Source organism: Leucopleurus acutus (assembly GCF_964270905.1).
Source record: "Leucopleurus acutus genome assembly, chromosome: 3".
Lineage (NCBI taxonomy): Eukaryota > Metazoa > Chordata > Mammalia > Artiodactyla > Delphinidae > Leucopleurus > Leucopleurus acutus.
This window is the reverse complement of record NC_139145.1, coordinates 84,028,581-84,054,423: the sequence shown is the minus strand read 5'-3', so window position 1 is coordinate 84,054,423 and position 25,843 is coordinate 84,028,581. Positions and strand designations below refer to the sequence as shown.

General features: G+C 41.2%; 1 protein-coding gene across 1 annotated transcript in view; it reads left to right on the top strand.

The window, feature by feature from the left end:
* Nucleotides 1–25,843, top strand: part of EPB41L4A (erythrocyte membrane protein band 4.1 like 4A) — a gene marked incomplete at both ends in the record, with an annotated part of 257,309 nt that overhangs the window by 204,692 nt on the left and 26,774 nt on the right. The window contains 5 exons of the mRNA XM_082837350.1: nt 4,601–4,691; nt 7,218–7,301; nt 8,285–8,398; nt 17,158–17,205; nt 18,295–18,372. Of these exons, the coding sequence (XP_082693476.1) occupies nt 4,601–4,691; nt 7,218–7,301; nt 8,285–8,398; nt 17,158–17,205; nt 18,295–18,372 (415 nt within the window). The remainder of the gene's footprint in view (nt 1–4,600; nt 4,692–7,217; nt 7,302–8,284; nt 8,399–17,157; nt 17,206–18,294; nt 18,373–25,843) is intronic.

The window sequence follows — 25,843 nt, the reverse complement described above, 5'->3', positions numbered from 1 at the left end:
GGTGAAAAACGATTTCTTCAGCCTCAAAATTTCTCCTGGAGCAACGCCTGAAATTCCGTTGTTATCAGTTAATTATTTTAGTTAATATTTGACTCTTCCTTTTTCTCTTTAAAATGGAACTATGGGACTTCCCTGGTGGCGCAGTGGTTAAGAATCCGCCTGCTAATGCGGGAGACGTGGGTTCGATCCCTGGTCCGGGAAGAACCCACATGCTGTGGAGCAACTAAGCCTGTGCACCACAACTACTGAAGCACATGCACTCTAGGGCCCGCGTGCAACAACTACTGAGCCCGTGTGCTGCAATCACTGAAGCCCACGCTCCTTGAGCCTGTGCTCCGCAACAACAGAAGCCACCACAATGAGAAGCCCGCGCACTGCAGCGAAGTGTAGCCCCTGCTCACCGCAACTAGAGAAAGCCTGTGCAACAACGACGACCCAATGGAGCCAAAAACGAAAGGAACTATTCTGTGACTAATTAATACATGAAGACATGAGCCCTTTAGTGTGGTTGGTTTGTCAGATCACCTCTTCTCTCTAGTCCAAGAATCTGAGCTAACGTAGGAGGGATGGTTCTGGAAGGTGGGATGACGAGGGGAGGAAACATTTGGAAAAGGAAGGCAGTTAGTGCATGTCAGCAAAGTGGAGTCAATAAACCTAGATGATGCATAACCATCGCTCTCACCTTTGTGGATTTCAGTAAGCAATATATAACCTAACTTTACTTAATTGCTTAGCTTTCTTCTTAAATGGTAGCAGTATAAAAAAAAATCTCGCTCATTTAACATAATTAGGACAATGGTTAAAATACAGTGTTTTAAAAATGTAGTTATTGGGACTTCCCTGGTGGAGCAGTGGTTAAGAATCCATTTGCCAATGCAGGCGACACGGGTTCGATCTGGTCTGGGAAGATCCCACATGCTGCAGAGCAGCTAAGCCCATGTGCCACAACTACAGAGCCTGCGCTCTAGAGCCCACGAGCCACAGCTACTGAGCCCACGCACCACAACTACTGAAGCCTGTGTGCCTAGAGCCCGTGCTCTGCAACAATAGAGAAGCCACCACAATGAGAAGCCCGCGCACCACAAAGAAGGGTGGCCTCCACTCGCCGCAACTAGAGACAAGCCCGTGCGCAGCAACGAAGACCCAACACAGCCGAAAATAAAATAAAATAAAATTTAAAAAGTAGTTATTACTTTTAAGTGCATATTTAGTAATATAAAGCTAATAGGTATTGCCTAATTAGGGCTTTTTAAGAACCCTACGTTCATGAATAGAATAGAGTAATTTATAGTTAAATATGAATATTATATGAATGGATACTTCAGAAGTGCTCCCACTGAGTTAAGGCTTGTAAGTAGCTTTTCTCCTTATAGTCTGTTTTCCTAGTAAGGCTTTTACACCATAGGCTTGTCCAGTTCACATAGCTATAGAGGAGGAAAATACATATAAACAGATTTTTTGGTTAGTAGTACACTGTTTTGAATATAAAAGAGCCATAAATTAAATTGTATTACCCTATCTAGTTATGATGTGTATATGAGAGTTATATGACTAACATATATACCATTTTATGTTAGTAAAATAGTCTTGTCAGTCAAACAGTTTATTTTGAAGAAGCCTGGCTATGGTGTTTGTGAGTGTCTGAGAGAGAGCTTGTGTGTGATTTTTTTTCCTGAAATTCTTTGGGAAAACCATAGATTTAGTGTTTGATGTCAAGAATTATGATTTAGATATTGTGAATAACCCAATGTTGGTTTCTTTAAGAAAAAACGCATGCATACATAGTTTGAAATTTTTCTATTTTAAGATAATGCTCAGTTTTTGATCTACCTGTTTGTTAAGTTTTTGGAAGCTTCGGAAGGAAACCAGGTGAAAGTGATCAGGCAGCCTCACTTTCCCCAAGGTTGTTAGACTAAGACTGCTCAACAATATTATGGTTACCAGGCGGGAGAGGGAGGGACGGGTAAACTGGGAGATTGGGATTGACATATACACATTACTATATATAAAATAGATAACTAATAAGGACCTACTGTATAGCACAGGGAACTCTACTCCGTACTCTGTAATGAAAGAGTAGATATGTGTATATGTATAACTGATTCACTTTGCTGTACAGCAGAAAGTAACACAATATTGTAAATCAACTACACTCCAACAAAAAATAAACAAGCCAAAAAGCAAAAAGAAAAGACTGCTCAGCCTGGGAAATAGCCTTGGGTACATGAAGGTCCCTTGCAGTATAAATTAGTAATACCTGCTGAAAACAATACCACATATTAAAAACATGTATTCAAAACAATTAAAAATATGATGTTGGGGTAATTCTGTCTAGGGCACAAATGAATTAATCCCTCCTGCCACTGTCCCAGGGCCATACCACATGGAATTCCAGTTTTGAGAAGCAGCTCCATCTGAAATCTGCAGCAGAAATTTTGGGAATCTGCCTAGGTGATTTTTATTAAGGGTTATGGCAAAATAGACAGTGACTGGCCACTCTGATGTCTGATAGCACATGGGGTTGTTCACTGGAGCAGAAATTTTGGGAATCTGCCTAGGTGATTTTTATTAAGGGTTATTGCAAAATAGACAGTGACTGGCCACTCTGATGTCTGATAGCACATGGGGTTGTTCACTGGAGTTGGTTGTGTTCCACTTATTATACCTGGTGAAATTTCCCGTAGATCTCAATGTTATTGTTTTCTAATGCCTGGATTCTGAATGTTGCTCCCACATGAGCGTACCTTTAATGCCACATATCTTCAGGTTCACCTTTTCATTTCAGGGTTCCAGAATAGGAACAAAATGCAGATGTTGAATCCATGTCAAATTCGTTGTAATAATAGTTTTGGGAGCTCTTATTTGAAACCACTGTTTTCTTTCTGTGTTCAAGGTGTATGCCTTAATGTTTATCATTCCTGATGAGTAGCCAAACCTGCCTCCAAGTGTTCTGGAGGGAATGGCCAACTTTGGGGTGCTCACTTGTTTCTCTTGTTGTCTTTCAGCGTTGGTTGCCCTTGAGAGAGAATTCTTCTCTTAGTTGGCTATTAAATATTCTTCTCATTGGACATTCTTTTTTTTTTTTTTATAATCTTTATTTATTTATTTATTTTGGCTGCGCCAGGTCTTAGTTGCAGCATGTGAACTCTTAGTTGTGGCATGCATGCAGGATCTAGTTCCTCGACCAGGGATCGAACCCGGGCCCCCTGCATTGGGAGCACGGAGTCCTACCCACAGGACCACCAGGGAAGTCCCCTCATTGGACATTCTTTTCACTTCTAAAGAGTCTGTTTCTCCCAGTGGACCCTTAATTTAGACTGATTTTTGAGGATGAGGTGCAGGTGGTCATGGAAGGCTGTGTATTGTGGTGGCTTAGAGCTAAGATTCAGGAGCCGGACTGCTGGGTTTTAAAGCTGCTCCCCCCCCACCCCCCACTCATGAGCTGTGGGACCTTGGCAAGGTCCTGTTTTTCTTATCTTTAAAAATGGGGATAATATTAGTATCTACCTTAGAGGATTATTTTGAGGATTATATGATTAAAAAGACCCGGAAGTACTTGGGGCAGCACCAACACATGGTTAAGTGCTCAGTAAATATTAGCTCTTACTAGTATTACAGACTCACCTCACAACTCGAAAACCGTTAGGGGTGATTACTCTTTGGATTGAAGGACCTGATCCGTGGACATACAAGATGCCTTTCTGAGGAAGACACACCTGCCTGCCACATGGTTAATTGAACAAGGGCTTTGGACATCCCCTCCCTGGTTTCCCCTGTGCCTCCCAGAGTGAGGGCCACGCCGCTAGAGAAAAGAAGACTACTCATCAGTGCTGCACATCTCACCCCTGCAGGCTTATCTGCCTCCCTCCCAAGAATGGGATCCAGACTTCCTGGATGGGCCCATCCGCTGCACTTTATTTGGATCATGATTTCCAACGTTGTGTCTGCTGGGGGCTCCCTCTGCTGGTTCATCTAGCGTGTATGCAAATCTGCGGAATAAAAGCTTTTAAAAAGTCAGTTTCACACCTTAAGGGATATTTACATTAAAAAACACATTTGAAAACTTTTTTTTAATGTGAGCGATACAACTCACGTCTGTATTCCTCTGGTTTTGCCATTTGCCTTATGAGCTGGAATATTTTCAGGTTCAAAATATTTGGGGTCGGTTTGATTGAGAATGAGGGTTGTCATGGCCTGCCAAGAAACAGTAACTTTTTTCACAACGTAGTTATCAAGGACCGATTGGAATGGCTTACATTCCAATATAATAGTACTAAATATCTTAGATTCTTATTTTAACAGTTGATGTGGGGACTTTTTTAACTCTTCAAGTCTCTAAAGGTACCATTTTACAGTGGTACCATAACCTAGACCCCTTTGGACATTGTTACGTTGAGGGCTTAGTACATTTCAGAAAATAGTAACTCAGATTTATTGGGCAATTCATTACGCATTTGGAATTAAAATTTATCAATACAATGTGCCATGATGTCCCTAAAGTTACATTTAAAAATATGTTTTTGCTTCTTTGTGTTTCTCTGACCACTATCTCCTTTCTTTTCTTCTCCACTATCTCTTTCTTTCCCCTCTTTGCTACTAGGATCAGACAGCATAAATCGGGTAACTGCAAACATGGAAAATGGAGAAAATGAAGGAACAACTAAAATTATCGCACCTTCACCAATAAAAAGGTCAGTCGGTTAACTGAAAGGACACACCACTATATGCTGTCACAGAAATGCTTTTTTTTCTGTTGGCAAGGTTAAGAATCTTTTCACTCTGATAATTAACTAGTACTTTTGATGAAAAAAACTCTGTGGGCCAAAGAACACTTTAAAATGCCAGTGAAATATAAAACATCAGGATATGTCCCTCTCATTTGAAGGAAATGCTCCTGCTGTCATAGCGTGATAAAGTCACAGATAGTGTGTGGTCTGCCTTCTCTGAGCAGAGTGAAAATTCCATGGGATTTTTTAAATGGCATGATATAATGGACTAACTCAGAGGGACCTGGGAAGTAAAGTAGATCATATTCACGTTCAATGTACTGCGTTCATTACAGCGATGCATTGAACTGTGGCCCTAGAAAGAGGATTTATAGCATTTAGAGGCACAGGGTTTAAGAAGGCAGTGATTGCATATGTATAAAGAGTCGTCATGGTCCTCTGCACCAATTTTCCCAGCAGCCTCCCCCAGCAGAAAGACCTTCTCTTAATATATTATGTGGATTGTTTCCCTGAAAGATCAGCCTTGTTCTCTGTTAAGACGCTCTTTCAGCATCACTTTTTCCTATCTCGAATTATGTTCATGGAACAGGATGTTACACATACAATAAGTAGCTTTCATCAGCTCCCTTCCTCTATAGAGACTGCTCCACATGCATCATGGAGAAGTCCAAGCAGTCAGAAATACATGACCTTGAGAGACTTCTTAGATCATCTATTCCATCTTTCATTAGTAAATAACTGGTGTCTTCATTCAACTGGGTTGTTGTTACTTGGAGGGATATAGTTTATGATTTCTCAGCAAAATAATTCTAAGTTATGAAATTTCTCAGAGTTGCAGGGTGTCCCCAGGGTTTTGCCATCATTTTGTTTTGTTTAGTTATAGGACGCTCCCTGTACAGGTTTTCTTTTTGGAGTGACAAGTTCTTTGCTTTTGCCTACACTTTCGTTTACTGTGCTTCCCTTAGTCAGCCTCACGGCAGTGGCTAGTGAGTCATCTTAATCTGTATGTACAGGATATGCTTATGGTAAGTCCAACATAAGAACAGTAATCTTGCATGAAATTCAGATCCCAAGGCTTTTTAGAATGTACAGGAGTTCAATCCCCTCTGTAACTGCATTCTTGCCGATAGGACTGATGATACCTGAAGGGCCGCCAAATTTTCCTACTCAAGTTCCAGATGAGAAATAGCTCAGTCAGTGAATGCAATTAATTTGCCCCCCAGGATTTCATTATTCTTTCGCTGCTCTCTCAATTTCCCTTTCATCTCCCTACTGCATTTCTCAATCTCCCTTTTCTCTTTTCTTTCTGATTTATTAAACACACTCAAACTCTCTACTGTTGTATTAAATCTACCATATTTCTTTTCCTCATTTCAAAAGTAAGGTTTTACTTTAGAAATTTGATCTTCCAAATATTTTTTAACCTTTATAAGAGTAATATATTGCTCATATATAAGTAAAACATACCTACTATCTACTAATGCTCTGTTATGTGCCTTTGTCAAATATTTAATTTTTTAAGCTTATGTTGTATTAATTGCTATATGAATATAGTATGCTAGGGTACAAGTTTATTTCCATTTTTTGAAATGACCTTGTTATTTTCTCTCTCCTCTTTCTTGACTGTTACAAAGAACTCTGCTATGACTATATTCCAGGACTATTAAATAGAGGATTCCTCAAAAAGCCAGGGTTAAAAGTGGATTAAGAGTTAAGTAGATCTATCTTTTTCTGAAGTGGAGTCTCCCGGGGAAGTGAGAGGTGACACACCTCCCCTACTCCCCTGGTGACAGAAGAGTTCTGATGAATCCTTTCCTTGTGTCTCCCATGTGTTTCTAAAACAATTTGTTGGGATTGAATAACAACTCAGTTATATTTACATTCTTAGGGCAGAAAGATAATACTAGGTCAGGAAATAGCATTTGAAAGTCATTCTGATTTGGAAGGATGAAGCCAAGATATGGCAGAAGCTGGGGGCAGAGAAAGTCAGTTCCGGTAGCCTGAACCTGCCCAGAGCTGACCAGCCTGCATAGATTCAGACCCAAGGCCAAAGCCAGCGGTCTCTGACCACTGCTGAAAAGAGGGAGCCAGCTTCATGAGCCCAGATACCCAACTTTCCTTTCTCATCAGCCTCTTTTCTTCGCTTGCTGGTGCCCTTTTTTCCTGTCCTGCAGGTGGACTCTTTAGAAAGGTTCTTACAATTGATGACTTGGCATTTGGTTGCCATAAAGAAGTAAAACTAGAAAGAAAGAAGGGGAAAAGAGACCCCCAAAGTACTGCTGGAAACAAGTATTTTTTTAAATTAAGGTAGCCACTTTATATTCTTTCTGGAATGAGTCACAGGTATAAATAAAAACACATTTTAAAACATTTGTTAAATAATTTTACTGAAGAAATAAGTATGTGAGTTAATTTCCTTTTATTTTCTAGCTAATTCATTCCTTTTATTTTCTAGCTAATTTCTGCACTCTTTTTGTTTTTTAATTAAAGCTTTAAGAAAGCAAAGAATGAAAACAGCCCTGTTACCCAAAGAAGCAAATCTCATGCGCCGTGGGAAGAAAATGGTCCCCAGAGGTAAAGAGAATCATTGTCTTTATAAAGGAGAACAGTAGAAAAGGGGTTAGCAATTGCAGCTTGTTAAATAATGGAATCCAACTGCTTTGTGGCTGGTGATGGCTAACTGTGGACAAGTCAGTCAGATTCCTAAATCTGTGTGACCGAGAACTTCTGAAGTAGAGGTCAACGGGATGTGTCCTAACGTGAAACTTTCTCCTGGAAAGACAGAAAGGAAAATTTGTATATACTAAGAAACTGCCTGAAAGAGCATTAGGATGGCTTGGTGGTCATTAGAATATGCGAAATGACATATAAATGGTAATTTTCCCAATTTCATAGTTCTTGTAAAAACTTGAGTTGAAAACTATAGCTAATGAATAGTGCTTCTAGTAGACCTTTATTTCTAGAAATATAGAAATATTGAGTTTCTTTTGTTCACAACTACCATACCAGGAGCAGACCTGCATCATAACTTACTGGCCATATAGTTACGGTGGTTCCAGGTCTGACCACACAGTGGTTCAGATTCTAGCTCTGCCTCTTTCCTAGCTACTCTACTTGGCTGCTTAATTAAACATTCTGTATTTCTGTTTTCTTTTCTGTTACATGGGTCTAATAATTGTACTTTGGTGATTAGGGTTGATCTGGAGAAAAGCTGAGATAATGAATATAAAGCCCGCAGCTCAGGCAGCACCTGGCATGTGGTGGTTTCATCATAAGTGCAGATTGTTGTTGTTATTGCCATCATTTGTGTGTGTTGATTTCTTACTGTTGAAGGCCAGTGAGACAAACCCGTTCTTGCAAAATGAAGATTTTTATGATTTGTTTACTTCTCTTTCCTTTCAAGAAATCTTGTCAGCAAAGAGAACCATGTGCCCATGATCCAGTATTCTCCAGGCAGTAAAAAATGTGCAGTCATGAACACTTCCCTAGATCCAGCTTAGGGTGTTGCTCCTCCAGGCCCTCTGTGGACATCATTGACCTTTCCTCTTCCACTCCAGCGGACTCTACAACTCCCCGAACGACCGCACGAAATCTCCCAAGTTCCCCTATGCGCGCCGCCGAAACCCCTCGTGTGGGAGCGACCATGACTCTGTACAGCCCACCAGGAGGAGGTAAGCTGAACGACCCTTGGTTTTAAATCCCCAACAGAAGCTCTGGATCCCAGCCGCATTTTAATCACAGGTTACTCTCATAGTATAATGATTGTTTGTCTCCCCATGGTAACAGAGAGCTTATGCTTTCGGGTTTTTTTTTTAAACATCTTTATTAGAGTATAATTGCTTCACAATAAGGATATATGTTTATGTTTTGTTTTTAATTGAGATAAAATAAGCTAGGGGTCCTGAAGCATTTCTCTTAAACAGCCAGAGTTTCAGAGAATAATTTCATAAAATATTGATGGGAACTCGCTTTCTGTATTGTAGTTAAGACTACATTTTGAAAAATGTATATAATGTATTTTGAGAATAGATATTATATAGTATATATGATATGTAGTGTATATAATATATATTGTATAATGATACATGTTAATATATAAAAGATTTAAATGTTTTGATCTGAGAAGATAGGATTATGTTTAGAGAGAAATCTCTTAGCGGAGACTGAGTGCTTTGCTCTCAGGACTGATATTGTTGCTTAAACTTGAGTAAAACCCCTTTCAAAGAACAGAGAAAATGAATCCTGTTACATTTTACCCAGCAGGTCACATTGTTTGTGTGATTATATTTGCGTGTGTGTACTTAACTAAAAAAAATTCATATCTAGCAGTTTTGGACTGTCTCTGCAAAGCAGCCTGGGCAATATGACAGGTCCAAGAGAGGAAGACCTAGAAATCACTTACCAGAGAAACTCATTTCATTCCTACCTGATGGGGACTGTGTTGTACTTCGTGTACCTACATAAATGATATTTTATAAGTGACTTATAGTTATAAGAAGTTCAGGTCATGTATTCAGATAACTGTCAAGGTTCTTTTTGTATACACTGTAGATTTAGAAAGCAGAAGCCCTTCTCTTTTCTCTGCCCTTGTTCGTACTCACTTGCTGGTCCATCCCTGTTTGATGTCTTCTACTTCTGCCAGTTTCCCAGGGTCTTCATCCCCAGCTTTCTCAAACCAGGTCCAACTTCACTGAAATCCTTTGGTGGTTAAGAAGGGAAAGGTCATCACCTTCACCTAGTAGGACTGAGAAGGGGGAGCTGGATCGTGAGCAACACGATTAGATAGAATAATGGAAAAATAGCTTCCATTTACCATGTTCCAAGTACTGAGCAGATTACTTGTTATGTGTTATCTCATTTAATCCTTATGATACCCCTATAGAAATTGGTGTATATATCATTCAGTCACTAGGCCTTTCCAGCAGAGAGGGATTAATGCAGGGATTGGTACACAAACGTGAGCAGGACTGAAGGAGCAAAAGGCAGAGAGTGGTGCACGTCTGCAACCTGAACACTGTGCGGCCAGGAGTAAGAGGAGAGACGGGGTGTCACCCAGAGAGTCAAGGCTACTTCCGCCTTTCAGCTGACCCTCGGGTGCCTGTACTTGCTGCTGGCACTGCCGGGGGCTCCGCCACTGTAGGAGTGACTCTTGCTGCCACTGCTAGAGGTACCACCGCCATACTAACACTGTGGAACCCCCAGTTGTAAGGAGTGCAACAGTGGGTGCCACAGGTGCTGCTAGAAGCAAAATCACTTGCCCTTTCCTCCTGCCTTCAAATCTCTCCTGAGTGCCTAAGTGGCAAAGGAATCCAGGAAGATGTGATATTAAGGCCTCCAGTCTTGGCAATACAGGGAAGATTAGCGGTGGGTCCAGATGGGACTGAGAACCGACGGAATATCCCTGGCCCAGCATTATTATCTCACTTTTACAGATGAGAAAACAGGCTTGGGGAGAAAATGGTAGCTGTTCCTTGTGGGTAACTGTTCCAGTCTAGAAGTGGATCCAGGTCTGTACATCTGAAAAAGGCAGGGATAATGAGTCATCACTTAAGGCAGGGGAATAGATTTTCTGCCCTCCTTCCCTACCAACAATTGGTTCATCTTGGACAACACTTAAAACCAAGGCAACATCACTGGGAAACACTTTAAAGTGTATTTGTGTGTATATATGTGTTCAGGGGATGTGGGTAGTGGGAACTGCTAAATATATTAAGAATTTGGCACTGTTCGGTTGTTAAATAGATAGGTTTTTATAGTTTTTCATCCTAAATTATTAGTGTACCTTTTCAGCATTCCCTAAATAAAATAATTACACACATTGAGCAGATGGTCATTTTTATTTTAATATGCTTGAAAATGAATTTATCAAGTTTTTACATTATTTATAAAAATTTACATTTTTTTCCCCCGAACAAATTGCTTGAAATAGTCGGGAGCACACATATTCCCAAATCCAGACTTAATGACTTTTTTACTGAGATACGTTTTCTGCTGGCTTCCTGTGAAATACAGAGAAGTAATTGTGGTGCGTGGACAGAGGATCCTTTCATTGGCACCATCCAGAGGAAAGGCTTTTGATTTTATAGAGAGTCTTTTTGTCTGGGCATCAGGGCCTCTGTCTGGTTCTGTGTGGTACTTGAAAGGTCTCTTATTGGGCATGTGTGTTTTGAGGAGACTAGACGTTGCGGCATGTTGGTATAAAGAGCTAGAGCTCATTCTTTGTTTCTTTCCCCTCTAAATGCCCTATAATTGCCCTGTCCTTCTCAGTCTTGTTTTATTTTCACACATATTTACCTTGCCCTTGAGCACAAATCCCTGCATAGCTGGATAAACTCTGACATTTAAAACCGAGATTTGTCATCAGCATGGAGAAATCTCAAGGACTTAAATTTAAGAATAGAAAATTCTATTTTGCCGTGCATGGCCAGGATAACATATTTTGCAAAACATATGAAAATTTTCTATTTTGCCAGTTGTTTGTCATTAAATGGATAAATCTATCAAATTCTGGCTGAGTCTAGAACACTGATCCTTAACCTTTTTGGGTGATAAAACTCTCTGAGAATCTGATGAAATGTTGGATTCATTCCGGAGGAGGGAAAAGTACTTAATTAAATACACGTACAAATTTTCATAGACTATTTCAAGGTTCATGGAGACCCTGAAGCCTGCTTGTTTAAGCAGTCCTGTTCTAGAAGAAGAAGGCTAGCATACTTCCTAGCCAGTACAAGTTATTTTCACCCCTGTCCATTTTCACACTCAGAAATGTTAATTAGTGCCTACTTTATGCCAGGCACTGTGTTAAACAGCACTAGAGAAAGTCCCTGCCCTTTGGGAGCTTACAATTTGGGGAAGAAATACACAAATCACACAAATGCCTACGCAGTTATAACTTTTCTGTGTCCTTGAGTGGGGAGTTAATAGGGTGCTTAGAGGGATTTATAAGAACTTGTTATTGTAACCTAACATGTCTCCAGAAAAGTACACATATCACAGGTATAACAGCTTGATAAATTTTAACAAACCAAACACTTGTGTAACCAGCACCAATAGGGGAAGTTTTGCTGAGTCCTTGAGTCAAGGAGGTCGGGGAAGTGTTCCCTGAGGTTGGATTCTTGAGCTGGGTGCCGAGGCCAGAGCAGGCAAGAAGAGGAAAGATCATTCCAGGAACGGGGGCAACATATTCAGGGGCCTTGGGATAGAACAGAGTGGGGAGCAAGGCTGAAAAGCCAGTGTTGCTCAAGCACTGAGTGAACAGAAATGTGTTGGAAATGAGCCCAGAGAGAAAGATGAGGCCAGATCTCAAAGGACACCTGGAGGGCTTCTCTGGTGGCGCAGTGGTTGAGAGTCCGCCTGCCGATGCAGGGGACACGGGTTCATGCCCCGGTCCGGGAAGATCCCACATGCTGCGGAGCAGCTGGGCCTGTGAGCCATGGCTGCTGAGCCTGCACGTCCGGAGCCTGTGCTCCGCAATGGGAGAGGCCACAACAGTGAGAGGCCTGCGAACCGCAAAAAAAAAAAAAAAAAAGACACCTGGACTTTGTTAAGGATTTTGGTCACTAGACCAGTGGTTTTTCTAAGGGGGTGATACCACAGTTGCATTTGTATTGGGTAAAGGTGATCCTTACTGTCCTGTGGAGAGAAGGTAGTAGGGGAAATAGATGAGGCAGCATATGAGTCCTGGCGAGAGAGAATGGGAGCATGCGCTAAGGTGGTGATGTGGAGATATAAGGAAGTGAATTGTTTTGAGACCCTGTAGGAGGTAAAAGCAGTGGGACTAGAAGGACCAAAATGAGGGGTGAAGGAGTGACAGATGTCGAGAATGAGTCCGGGCGTGTGCAATTTCATGGATTGAGGTGTGATGCACTGAAATAAGAACCACCTGGACATTACAGGCTCAAAAAGGATAGCTCTGAGTTTGGTTGTTGATAAGTTGAATTTGTGGTACCTTTGAGACGTCCACGTGCGGGATTTACATGGATTGTTGGATATAAGTCAGGAGCTAGATTAGCCATCTGGACTGAAATATAGATTTCTTGTAGGTGTTAGTTGAAATATGAAATAGAACTGAGGCTGTCTAGATAGATAGTATGGATAGAATGCAAAGACAAAGCCAGTGATAGAGCTGTGAGAAACTTTAGCATTTATTTGCTATAGTTGAAGAGGATTAATTTGTAAAAGAGTTAGAGAAATTGTGTCCCTGTGAAAAATGAAGAGAGTGAAAAATCTGGTTACTAAATAGCTTCCGTCTCTCTTCATTCTCAGACTGCTAGAAGCCAGGCTTATATCTCCTAGGCATGAGATTAGAAAATCTCACTGTAGGATATGGACAGATACTAGGGGAAAGGCCTACAGATAGCAGCTTTCAAAGGATCCTCCAATGAAATGGTTGAGACTACCCACTTTACTTAGCTCCACATTGCAGTGAGGCCATCAGTTAACATGCACTGCACCATCCAGAGGGTTCCAGTCTTTTTAGTGCCTAATGCTTAAATACGAAGAGAGCCATAATCACCTGGCACTTGAGGATAGCATCTCTTTGGAAAGACAGAGACTGAACCAACAATTAGGAGTGCATGTGTGGGAGCTCACAGGAAATAGAGACAATATAAGAAACAAAGAAAAATTTCTAAAAAAGTTTATTATCTTTAGAAAAGTGAAAACTGTGGTATTGAAAGGAAGGAGTGCATAAGAGTTTTCAGATTTTAAATTCTCGGGGTAGAATTTTACATAATTAATAGAAGGTTTGGAAGATAAAGTTAAGAAAATCTTTCCCAAAGTAGAACCAAAACAAATCCATGGAAATAAGGATTAAAAATGATCGAACCTGGATATCGATCATTTGACTAATAAAATTTCTAAGGGAAAAAAGACAAAAATTGCAGGAGAGGAAACTATTAAAGAAATAGTAAATACAAAAAAAAAAAAAAAAGAAATAGTACAAGAAAATATCCTAGAACGGAATGATTTAACTCTATAAAGAGAACCCACTGAGTATTTGTCATACTAGATTGAAAAATTAGATCCATACCAAGACCATTAAATTTCAAAACATTATAGATTAAGAAAGAATTTTTAAAACTTGGTGTCGGGGAGGAAAATGGGAGAGAAAAGAAAGGCCATGCACGAATAGTGACAAATCAGAATCATGGCATTGGGCTGCTTAACAGCAAACGCAGGGAAAGAAGATAACGAGGCATTGCCTTCAAAATGCTGAAGGAAGATTATTTTCAATTTAGGATTCTGTGCCCAGATAAACCATAATTGTATGTGTAGAATAAAGACATTGTCAGAAATTTCAGCTCTCAAAACAAAAAAAAATAATGTACCTGCCATGCAGTTTTCTCTGTCAACAAGTTCCACCAAAACCAAGACAAGAGGCCATGAGACCTGGAAATATGGGAACCATCCAACAGAAGCAAAAGGAATTCCCTGGTTCATGGTGAAGAGAGTTAATCAAAGTGACATTTGTGCAGCAGTACTAGACAGCAGGCTATTCAGTTATGAGCAGGAGGGCAGAGGGCTCCAGGAGGGATATAAATGTAACTTGCAGATTATCTGAGTATTCGTGCATCTCAGGAGGAGCTTTGCAGTTTTCTCAGAGTTGGGATGAAGAGTCAGTGAGAAGCACAAGGAAAACTAAGCAGCTGATAGGTATGTAGAAAACTTGGCAGTTATCATCGCTAAGAAAAACTTAAACCCATACAAGAATGGAATTGTGTTCCGAAACACTGTTTAGATCGTCTGTGAACGATACTTATATAATTGTGTTTACATATCAGTGTTATGTTATTTGATATAATTATGTTAGGAAAATGAGGGAATGAAAGTCGTGAATGTGGCCTTAAAGAGCCATGTCTGCCCTGACTGGAGTGCAAAGGCACGTACAACAAAGGGTAAGGAAATGGAGACCAAAGGGCATAGATACCTCTCTCAAGAAGTGTGGCTTTGAAGGAGAGAGGAGAGACTGGGCAGGAAATCATGGGTGATGTGGAGTCAAAGTAGGTATGTGTATGTCTAAATAGGAGAGACTTGAGAATGTTGAAAAGCTGGTAAAAGACTTTGCTAGGAGGACAAGTTGAATATATGTGAGCGATAGGAGGGTAGTTAATGACAGTCACTGAGTAGGTAAGAGGTGATGGGACCCACACGGCACAGGTGAAGGGACTGACCTTAATTATAAGGACAGTTCCGTAAATAAGAGAGGGAGATGTTGGTCAGTTTTATTTTGGGTAACAGGAAGAGGAAAGAGTTCCCATCTGATGGCTGGCTACTTTTCACTTTGGAAGGAGAACACAAAGTCATCTGCTGAAGCAGTAGAGGGTTGCGAGGTGAAAAGAGTTTGAAGAGTACTTAGATCAGAGAAAGGTGGTAGGATTGCTGGGTCATGTTGTAGATCTACTTGAGGTTATGCAAATGGATTTGTAGTGTAGCTAATATGCCCTTTTACGTAACTTCATCCGGCACTGCTCGGCCAGCTTTTGCTGGCTGGCTCAGAGAACCTGGAGAGTTGGATTCACCCGTACTTGGGGTTTTGACAAAAAGACTGAACAAAAAACAGAGTTGGAGGAAGTTTCGAGTACTGGAATACATGTTATTGAGATGATGGAAATCTGAGCTGAGTCAGGGAGGGAACGAAAAAAGGTGAGGAGCTGATGGAAAGTTGCAAGGTCTATAGACAGATGGTACTACTGAGGTCAAAGAACGATAGAACAGAAGTCATTGAATGAGCAATAATAGTAATACTAATAATAGCCAGCATTTATTGAGTGCTGACAGTGGGCCGGGTCCTACTCTGTGCATTTTAAATATATTAATTCATTTCATCCTCATAACAACCCTGTGTGGGAAGTATTATTAAAACTGAGGCTCAGTAGAGAAGTAATTTGTTTAAATCACACAACTTAACAGTGGATGGGATGGGCTTCACATTCAGGACTACAGAGCCCGCATATTTAACCAGAGTGCCCCATCGAAGCTGTTTGAAGGTAAATAGGAAGTGGTATTCAGGAAGGAGAGGAGATTTCAGTCAGAAAGCAGAGTGTTTGTGGGTGGTGACAGATGATAAAGTCCAAAGTGTGACCATGATGGGGTTGCTGAGTTGTAGTGAAGAGGTCATTAGAGACGATGACAAGGGACGTGGAGGCCAGGGTGTTGGAAAGGGCATTTGGGTGGGCGCTGATGTCAGATTATGGCAGAACTTGGCTTGGTTGATTGTGTTACTGAATTGGGTTTGTTTGCCCAACTTTGCAGCAAGTCAAATGCTGAGATGCCAAGGTTTGCTTCAGAGAAACAGTTCATTCACGAGACAGCCAAGCAAGGTGAAGGGAGAACAAATCTCAAATCTGCCTCCCTGAAGATAGGGCTCAGGGCTATTCATGGGATAAAGAGGCAGGGTGGTCTGAGGCGTGGGGAGAGGTGACTGGAGGTAAGAAGAGGGAGGTAATTGGTGGTCTGTGCAAATGTAGTCGAGCTTCATGGCTCTTCATAGGACACATGTTCAAAAAATATTGGACATGTTCTGAGGGTGGAGGTTTTGGCCCTCTGACATCAAAAGGTCATCCCATCCATTGGACACTCACGCAGGCCCAGTTGAATGGTGAGTGGTTTCAGCTGGTCTGAACTGGGCAAGAACTAATTCCAAGTTCCTGAAAAACAACTTAAGCAACCATTACTATTGTGACCCATATGTCAGAGGTGTTATGTATAAGGAAGCTGTGGGCATCTAGTTTAAAATCAATTGAAAGCACGCGAGGCAGGACTTCCCTGGTGGCGCAGTGGCTAAGAATCCGCCTGCCAATGCAGGGGACACGGGTTCGATCCCTGGTCCGGGAAGATCCCACATGCCGCGGAGCAGCTAAGCCCATGCGCAACAACTACTGAGCCTGCGCTCTAGAGCCCGCGAGCCACAACTCCTGAGCCCGTGTGCCACAACTACAGAAACCCGTGCGCCTAGAGCCCACTGCACTGCAATGAAGAGTAGCCCCCGCTTGCTGCAACTAGAGAAAGTCCGTGCGCAGCAATGAAGATCCAACACAGCCCACTTCCCCCCCCCCCAAAAAAAAAGCATGCGAGGCAGGTAAGGTTTGGTGGGCCTAATTAGGTTAGCACTTGGTTTCACTTGCAGACCTAGGAACTACAGATGAGCCCCTTCATTGGATGAATGGAACTTACCAGACATGTTGTGCATAGTTATTTATGGTCTGTTTGTAGCCCCTGCTAGATTGCTGGCTTCTTGAGGCCAGTTGGTATTATGTTTCTGGGGCCAGTCGTAGGGCTGAGCATATATGTGTGACTGCCGTGTTTGGTGAACGGATGACTCTGGAAGGGACGTACGTTAACTGAAGTGAAACTCATTTTGGTATGCTTTCCTTAGCCAACTGATAATTTTCTCTTCTCCTTAATGTCTTCGTTTGTTTGTTTTCCATAGGAAAGCCCATAACAGTGGTGAGGACTCAGATCTAAAGCAGAGGAGGAGGTAAAGAAAACAAATTGGAAGGCGGGTCAAGGGAGAGGGAGGGGGCTTAGCAGATTAGCACAGCGCAGACCTGAGGCAGGAGTGGGGAAAATGTTTTGTTTTATTAGTGGCTGCTTTAAGAGTATTGTAATTTTTTTTAAGAGTATTGTAATTTTTTTAACTTTGAAATAATCAATTTTGGCTTCAACTGGTTCTCAGTCTTCCTTTCTTAACATCCTTAGGAGTTTCTCTTTTTTTCTTTTTTCTGCTCCTTTTGTCTTAGAGGAGCTGTCTCAATTATCTCTTTTTCTTTCTTTCTTTTTTTTTTTTTTTTGGCCGCACCGTGCGGTGGCATGCAGGATCTTAGTTCCCTGACCAGGGATCAAACCCGTGCCCCCTGCAGTGGAAGCGTGGAGTCTCGACCACCGGACCGCCAGGGAATTCCCTCGGTTATCTCTTGCTACATTAAAACCACCCAAAACTTGGTGGTTGAACATAACAACAGCCATATATATCTTGTGTGATTCTGTTTGTTAGCTAGTCTAGCTAGTCCCTGGCAGAATGGCTGGCAATCTGGGACCTCTCTCTGTCTGTGGTCTCTGCACCTGGCTAATTAAGGTGGCTGGAAGGAAGCAGAAGCTACCAGCCCTGTTAAGAGACTGTCCTAGAACTGGCAGAGTATCCCTTACACCTTCTTCTGTTGGTAAAAATCAGTCACAGGACCAGCACAAATTCAAGGGGAGGGGAAATAAACTCTCCCTTTCTCCATGAAGGTAGGGGTTTGACAGGACTTTTTGTCCATATTTAGTCCACCCCAGGGGCTTTTAGCTTTTCCACGTCAGAGTTCTGTTGGAAGTATTTGTTTCTGTGGTCCCTTCAGGGAACATGGTGACATTTGCTTTAATCTGGTCTCATTTCTGTAGACATTCAGATGCCTGGCTGAACTGAGAAACTCTGACTGGGAGAGGGTACGACAGCTACTTATGTTTGGACTAGTAATTTTACTGCAAAATTAATTCTAAAGAACCAACATGAACCTTTCTGAAATTTTTCATTTGTCATAAATGTGGGTTGTGTTTTTTTTTCCTTTTGCTCTTATTTTGTTTTCAGGTCGCGCTCACGCTGTAACACAAGCAGTGGTAGTGAATCAGAAAATTCTAATAGAGAACACCGGAAAAAGAGAAACAGGTAATATTGGAAGGTCGTGGTTAATGGGAACTCTGAAATCAGAGGTTACCACTGGTCATAGAAGCTGTGTGTCCTATGAATTTCTATGCCTGATTTTTCTCATCTGTGTTTAAGAGGGAATCTGCCATGATTTTAAAGCACGGTTTTAGGAAACCTCAGCTCTTTGGACTGAGTTTCTTATCTTTATAATAAGATGATTAAACAATTTGACAGTGAGGTTCCTTCTTGTTAATAAAAAAGATGATGACCTATATTTAGGTACAACACGTGGTGAATTTGTTTAAGGGTGGTAAGAAATTTTACCATTTGTAGAGCGATTTCTCCCTGAAGTGTCTTTTAACATGACATCACTATCCTTTGCCCAGCCAAAAAACGAGACACTCATAGTTGCATAGTTTCAGCCTTATGTATGTGTACAGGCAAATACGTGTTTATACTTGTGCCAGGCGCACACAGTTAGATGGGCAAATGCAATTAGTTCATATCTTTAAGACTTATTCTTAAGAGCTTGTTAATAACATGATTTGACATGTAATCAATGTCAGTGATGGCTTAATGCACTAATCAGTTCTTCCTAGTTCCGGAATACTTATTTGAAAACAAGTAATCATATAATGAAAGAGCACCAGGTTGGCGAGGTGAGGGATTTGGTTCCTGGTTATGCCAGTTTCCAACCCAGTGGTTCTCAAATGGGGACAGTTTTGTCTTTCCCTGTGTTCCTGAGGACATTTGGCAATGTTTTGGGATACTTTTGGATATCACAATTGTTGGGGGGGGATTGCTGCTGGCTAGAGAGGCTGCTAAACATCCTCCACTGCACAGGACAGCCCTCTACAACAAAGAAATACCTGGCCCCAAGAATGTCTGTAGAGCCACTGTTGGGAAACCGGTTCTCACCTGACATGGAGTCTTTCTTGGTTGCTTTATTTTTCTGGGCCGTCTTTTTCTCCTCTGTAAAATGAAGAAGTTGGATAAGATAATCTCCAAGGTCCTTCTTTAGTGCTCAGAGCTCTTGTGCTGGTCATGCATTGAATTGGCCTCCCTCTCTAACTACAAAGCCTGTGTAATAACAGCCCAGATAGCATTGTAAGAGTGGGCCATTTTCTTAGGAAGCTTTCCATGTGGAGCCTTCTTAGGGGCTGGCATCACACTAGATAGAGGTGAGATCTCAGTGTGTAAGGACACCTTTCTCAAGGAAATGATTTCAGTTTCTTTATCTATAAAAAGCCAAGTGTGGAGCGTAGATCTCCCTCAGGTACCCTCTTCCTGCTCTAAAATTCAGTATTTCTGCATAAACAACACAAAACAAAGCAAAACTAACAAACAAAACAGCCTCCCTCCCCCATTTGTACTTACTGATCAAGCCAGTATCTTAATAAATATATTTCTGTTTTGCTTGGTGTATTCTAAGTTGAGCTCATAGGTGCTCTATTCTCAACTTCTCAGAAGGTAACCTATTTAAAAACAGTGTCTTTTCAGGCCAAAATGCTCACGGTGACATTTGCTATTAAAATGAAACACTATTTAAAGGTTGCCAACAAGTTCCTAAATAGCTCATTACTGATCTAGGGGCACTGGTTTCAATATTCCTTCTACGTGTTTTCTCCCTCTACCCCAATTTCTCCTCCCACCCCAATTTCATGAACAATTTTTTAGACTGGCTTTCTTTGTACTGTATTTTAGAATGATGGTGGTTCTGAATGTTTAAATGCAAATGTACTTTGTAAGGCTATTAATGAGAAATTGCTTTCAAAACACACTGACACAAAGGTTTTCAAAATCATTTCTTTTACCTGCAGAGATATTGCCCTAGGTTTATACAAGTTGCCTGTGTCTGTAGAAGATGAGATCTGGACTCTAGCTCTCAGGGGCATAGCAAAAAGTGGGCAGAGGAAGAGACATGTCTTGCAGTTCCCATATCCACTCCTGAAAATCCTGGTGTGGGTACAGTGTGCAGAGAAAGATGGTGCAACACATTACACTGCCCCTGGGTGCCACGTACCCATTACGCAATGCTGCCGCTAACCCCTCCGTCCCATTATTAGCCTTTAAAATTTTGCCAGAACCCAGTCATTCCACCTCGGGGTACAAGGGTCTGAGTATTTATACTGCGGCCCTGCTGATGGTCCCATTACAGACACAGTATGTCTTGTGTCTGTAATGAAGGGTTGTCAAATGATGTCTGACTTTCTACTTTGGGGGAGAGAATGAATCTCTTCAACCTCAGTTGTCCTTCCTTATTTTGGTCGGGAACGTGACCCAGCCAAGCTCTCACCAGCGTCTTTTGTACTTTTATTAAAGGACTCTGGTAACCCTAGAATGGGGCAAAGTGAATCTTGAACATGTTGATGTTCTACTTCCTGCCAGCAAGGTCTCTAAATGCAGACCTGGATGCTTCCTCACTTTGGAAACCAGAGCCTGCACCCGACACACCCCACTTTCCTGTCTCCCCAGGGGAACTGTAGCCTGAGGCAGAGGAACAAAGACTGTGCACATTTGCTTTTCAGGCACTGTTTTGAAGCCCATGAAGTGTCCAGTGGAACTCTGGATAGAGTTCCAGAGAGACTTTCTGGAGACTGTGTGTGGTCTTTGGGATGCTCTTTCCTGTGCTACTCTTTCTTGCCGTTTTTTTGTTTTTGTTTTTGTTTGTTTGTTTGTTTAACATAAGGAAGGTCTCTCCTATTAGGTTGGAGATAATTCTGTGTAAATACTGTTTTTTCACTGTGTCTACCCATTGGATTTTAAGCTGCCTTGCTGTTCCCATGGATGACAATTTCAATATCTCAGATTTTGTGTTCGGAGAAACACAAGTTAACAAGACAATGTTCACAGATCAACTTTATCCAAAGCAGTAGTTGTGGCTTTTAACAACCATGAAAAAAAAATCATAATCCACATCGACTCTGGAAGGCTAGTATCAGAAACAAGGATTGTTGTTTAGATTCAGTTTTAGAAAAATATAACTGTAGATAAGCACCCCCTCTGTCAGTTTTGGGTCTAGAGCTAATGAGGCCAGATGGTGAGGGCTGTGCAGTAACTGCAGGGTTTCATTCCACAGAAGTTTCCGACAATACCAGAGGCTTCGAGCCTCCTTTGGGGAATTGTTTATGTCTTTCTTAATCCCCTTTCACTTCAGTTGTTGCTTCCTTACTGTTTTCATAATGTGCATGGGTACCTACAGTTCTCTAGATTTTAAGATTTGAGAAAATAGATTTTTCCTCCCTTTGTATAATACCTGGAGGTTGGAGCACAGTTTCTTGTGATAACATCTCAGATGACAGAAAGTCCTTATTTTCCCCTCAGTGTCTACGTACACCCTCATCTTCATTTCTCTTCTCTTGCCTCCCTTTTTACTATATCACATTATTTTTCCTCACCCAGTTCCCTTTTTTTTCTTTTCTTAGCTTCTTTCTCACTCTTTCTTTCCTGTCTTCTCTGACTTCTGTCTCTGTTTAGGAGCCAGTGATGTGTCAAAAAACCCCCAAGGGTGCGGGTCAGGGTTTTGGTTCTGCCATGTCCTGCTGTTTGACCTTGGGTAGCTCATTTAACAAATTTAAACTTAGCTTTCTCATCCCTAAAATGGAGTGCATACTACCTGATCTGCTTTCTTGAATGAGTTACTGCAAAGACCAAATGAAATCTGAGAGGTGATAGCACTTTGGCGGAGGGAGCCGGACAGTTTAATATCTAATTTTGGAGGCACTGCCTCTTTCTTTGGCTGTCCCCACCGCTCCTACACCCTCTTTCCAACCTTTTCCACTTTTCTTTTAACCTTGTCTTCCATTTCCCCATCTACCCTAACTTTACACATTTGTATTTTCAGACCAGGTATTCTTACCCTCTGATTGATGGGTAGGTTTTAGGGGTCTCATAACGCCAAGAAATTGTATGTAACATTCTTTGTGTTTCTAAGTATACAATTTTCTGGCGATAGTCTGTAGATTTAATCAGATTCTTAAGGGGGTGTCTGACCTCCAAAAAGTTACGAAGTGGTGATTATGATCTAAATAGTGAGAGATAGATTGATATTGGGAAGTGAAATTGGTAGGATTCAATTCACTGGTAGGATTGAAAACTAAAAGGCTGCAAATTTCTTTTCAGATTACTTTTTGTTATACCGATTTGGGAAAAAATCGCTTGAATTAAATTCATCAAATTGGAAACCTACCAAGTACAAAGCAGCATGAAGTTAACGTGAATATTAGATTGCATTATGTTTTACTAGTTAGAATTTTGAATCTTGTACCTAAGATCAGAAGGGTCAGTCAGCTGGTCTTTATGGGTTTGAGCCCCTGGGCCATGCTCAGGACTTGCCCACAGTGTATGTTGAAGGAGGACCTAAGAGGTAGACCTATCAGAGTGAAGCCTTTCATAAACCAGCTTTCCCTGAAAATACCTTGAGCTTAATAAAATATCCTTCACGTTCAAAGAAACCGGTCTGCAAAGTATCCTTTGTGCTGTTGATGAAAATCAGCACTCCTTTGGGCATTCACCGGGGAGGATCTGTGGATTACTCAGTCATTAGCTTTGATGTGTTGCTAGGCTTTTAGGATTTGAAGTGGGAGATTTGGAGGAGGTGGGCAGTGAGGCAGAGAACTAGTCTGGTGTTTTTTGCATAAGCATAAAAGTGGAAGTAACTCTGGAGCCTGGTGAGGATTAAAAGGGTAAGAGAAATGATAGAAGCTGGGGGTAAATGCTGGACTAGAATAAATTGGCAACAGGGGACCATTTGGGCCTTTCCCAAATTTCATTCTGGGATGTTTGCATCATAATCACATGAGTTACGTACCTGAGGTGATGTGTGTGCACACGTGTGTGCGCGTGTGGGTGAAATAAAGCTCAGAACAAAGAACGAGGGAGGTGCGTTACGAATTTTGAAGATGCTTTGAAGATCTTTGTGCCTAGGAGCTGGTTCCTTTACCCTCTGAGTTTTAATTTTCACACATGCAAAGTGGGATAATACCTGCCCCGCCTACTTCACGGGGTTTATAAAGATCTGAGATAGTGGATGCACTTTGAAAAGCACAAAGGGCCCTGCATGGGCAGGTACTATTCGATTGATGAGAATGTTCAGCGCTGCTCAGTGTTATCTGAAGTCCTGTTGGATCTGCAAAGTGGGGCCCAGCTCCCTTTCACAATAAAGAAGTCAGTATTTCTAACATGAATTTGTTCTTCCACAAACGTTGTTAGAGTTTCCTCCTGCTTTTTAGACGTCTTTTAGAATCTGTATCTGAATAACGGATTAAGATGGTTTGAAGTATTTTAAATGTGTTCCACAGGTCTTTGATATTATTTTTCTGAAAAAAGAAAGAAACCATCCTCTGTGGCACTGCAGCTAACAGGGACAATGCACTTGAGCCGGGGAGATCTAGATCTCGGCTTTGGCAGGGTTTTGTTGTTGTTAGAGGGATAACACAAAGCGAAGCATTCCTGTCCCTCTGCCCTAGGGAGAAAATGTGGTTTTGATGATGGCAAACTTAAACCAAGGGACGTTTCTTCCACATGGCCTGAAGATAGGTAACTGTTTCCTTGCAAGCATTCCCTCCTGCCCGGTCCCTGTCCCTGATTGAAGTGTGGGGGCTGGCTGCAAACCAGGTAAAAATTGCGGGTAGGGAGAGAGCAGTTCGTGCAGAGCCAATGGAAATGATGTTCACCATGGTACAGATGGCACAGGGTTCTGATTTCCACTTTAATAAGTTGTATTAAGATTTAGACATTTGATGTGGATTATTTAGGGATTCCAGAGTATAATCCAAGTTGACAGAGATGACTGTGGAAGTGCGGAGCTGCAGCAAATGAGGAATGCTGTCAGATGACTAAAAGCAGAGCAGGTTGAAGGATCACGAAAGCAGGAGAGTTTGGGGAGGGAGATGGCACCAAACGCAGCCCATTTTAGCCGGGAGAGCATAAGGAGTAAGTGGAAGAGATAGAATCACCTTTAAGAGCAAATAAGAATAATTTATTGATGGTGGGGGAAGGTGGGAAAAGCAAATGAATTTTTTGCTTGCTGGTCTTCAGGGAGTATGTCGACAGATGCCTGGAACCAACATAAATTTCCCAAGGGAAGAAAAACTACTGAAAAAAAAAAGAAGACTGGTTTATAGCATGTGATCCAAAAATGAGAGCAGTGGATGAGAAACACAAGTCCACAGTCAGCTGGGAACTGCAGGTTTAATATTAGCGATGGAGTGGTTGTATGAAGCAATTGTCTGGGAAGTTGTGCTATTGCTGAAGAGTGGAGAGTTTTGTTTTTTTTTTTTTACCATGTCTGAATGGCTTATAAATAAAGCACGAATAGAGAACCATAATTTTAAAGCTGGAAAGGATCTTTACAATAATTCAGTAGATGAAGAAACAGACCTACCAAAGAAGGTTAAGCGTTTTGCCCAGGGTCTCTGAGTCAGATAATGACAGAGCTGGAACGAGGCTGAACTCAGGAGCGATGGGTATTGCTCTTATCGCCTGGAAGCGTCATTATACACTTGCTCTGTAAGATTTCTCAAGTTCAGTATTACACATGGTCTTTATCTCAGTGAATGAGAAATGAATTAAGAACTGGTATAAAGGAAGGTCCTATTAAGAACAAAACTGCCTGGATAAAGGTAGAGGATGAAGTAAAACCCGCGGGGATTTGTATAGGAATTCATTTGGTACTGTGAAGAATTTTGCAGAAGAGGCAGAACTATAATTGGGAAGATAGGAAAGAAGAGACTAGGAACAGTCATTATCTTCATTATTGTTATCAAACGATTATATGACGTTTTGTCTTCCAAACCTTTTGCAAACTTTAAGTGACAAATGCAGTTAAAATCTAAATTGCATGGATAGCCTGAAAAATTAGGGTGTTGAAGTTTGGTGAGACATGGAGGAAATGTATCAGAATTCTCTTATTCTGAAATGTTATTGGAGAATGCTCTATTCTAGAGCGACGCTCTCCCTCATACCTTGATTAAAAAGCAAAAACCTTACGGTAAGGCTTCTTAGCCCAGTTGCTAACTCTCCTTGGTTGTACATGAGGAAATAGACAAAGTGTGATGCATGTAGAGTTATTGCCTTAATGGATACAGGAAAGAAACAGCATTTTTTGAGGTTCAGCTTTAAGTATAACATTTGAAAATGAATACATCCCCAGTGAAAATTTCAACGGACTCCTTTCCCCACTTAAGACTTTCATGACTGACTGTCATATAAGACGTTTTGACTTTTTAAAAGGTACTATATTGATATAATGCTTACAGTGTTTTTATTCTTCATAATGTAAATCCCCACATTAAAATTAAAATGTAGCAGGAAAGGAGCAAAAACCAACACTTTGTGTGTGCTACACCTAAGGAGAAATGAGACTTATAAGGTAGAATCATGATAGGATATGTCTTTTACATTTAAAGATTTCTTTAGTTACTCATGCATAAACAAAATAGTTAACTCCTGCCTCATAAGGACTCAGTGTTACAATATCCTTGCCTTTAGG